At 20.5% G+C, this 674-nt stretch overlaps 1 protein-coding gene across 1 annotated transcript; it reads left to right on the top strand.

Annotated features, from left to right (window-relative positions):
• Positions 1 to 10: 10 nt before the first annotated feature.
• Chro.40455 (hypothetical protein) lies at positions 11 to 674 on the top strand (the record flags this gene model as incomplete). The annotated part of the gene is made up of 1 exon (XM_659737.1): positions 11 to 674. A coding segment is annotated over one exon (664 nt), but the record flags the coding sequence as incomplete, so codon positions are not given.

Genomic DNA, 674 nt, shown 5'->3' with positions numbered 1-674 from the left:
CCAAGGTGAGATGCAAAAGTTTATTCATTCCAATTATAAAAAGCTCAAGTTTATTTCAAATATTCTTGATAAAAATATTCTTTGTAGTAATCATACCAATTGTAATGACCTATCAGATTTAAATTCAAATAAAATTATTAATTATGTTGAAAATAACAAAAATCTTGTGAATGAAAAATTTCAAGAAATTAAAAATAATATTTTCACCAATGAAAATAATAAAAACCTTGAAAAGTATTTGACCCAGTACCAACTATTTACAATAGTTTCTGAACTAAGGAATTTCCATTTAATTCTTGAAGATTATTTCTCTATGCAAGATTATGAATCATTAATTAAAATGTATAATAAATGGAAAAAACCACTTGAAATACTTTCTAACGATGATGATTTTAAAATAGAATTCCAAGAAATATTAAGAAATAGCAATGAAATTTTTGAAAAAACGATAAATACTTTAAAAAAACAAATACTTGTGAATATTAATAAGAATTCAATATTACCAAGTATTAATATTATTATTAAATCATATATTTCATTAAATAGTGAACAAATTGATTTTACCAATGATTTGATTTCAAATATTAATAATTTATTTCGAGATATTGTTAATGAAATTGTTATTAAACAACTTGAAAATTTAGAAGGTTCCAAAGTTAATGATAAAGTTAAAA

The sequence above is a fragment of the Cryptosporidium hominis genome, assembly GCF_000006425.1.
Source record: "Cryptosporidium hominis TU502 chromosome 4 CHRO014172, whole genome shotgun sequence".
NCBI lineage: Eukaryota > Apicomplexa > Conoidasida > Eucoccidiorida > Cryptosporidiidae > Cryptosporidium > Cryptosporidium hominis.
This window is presented reverse-complemented; position numbering and strand designations above follow the sequence as displayed.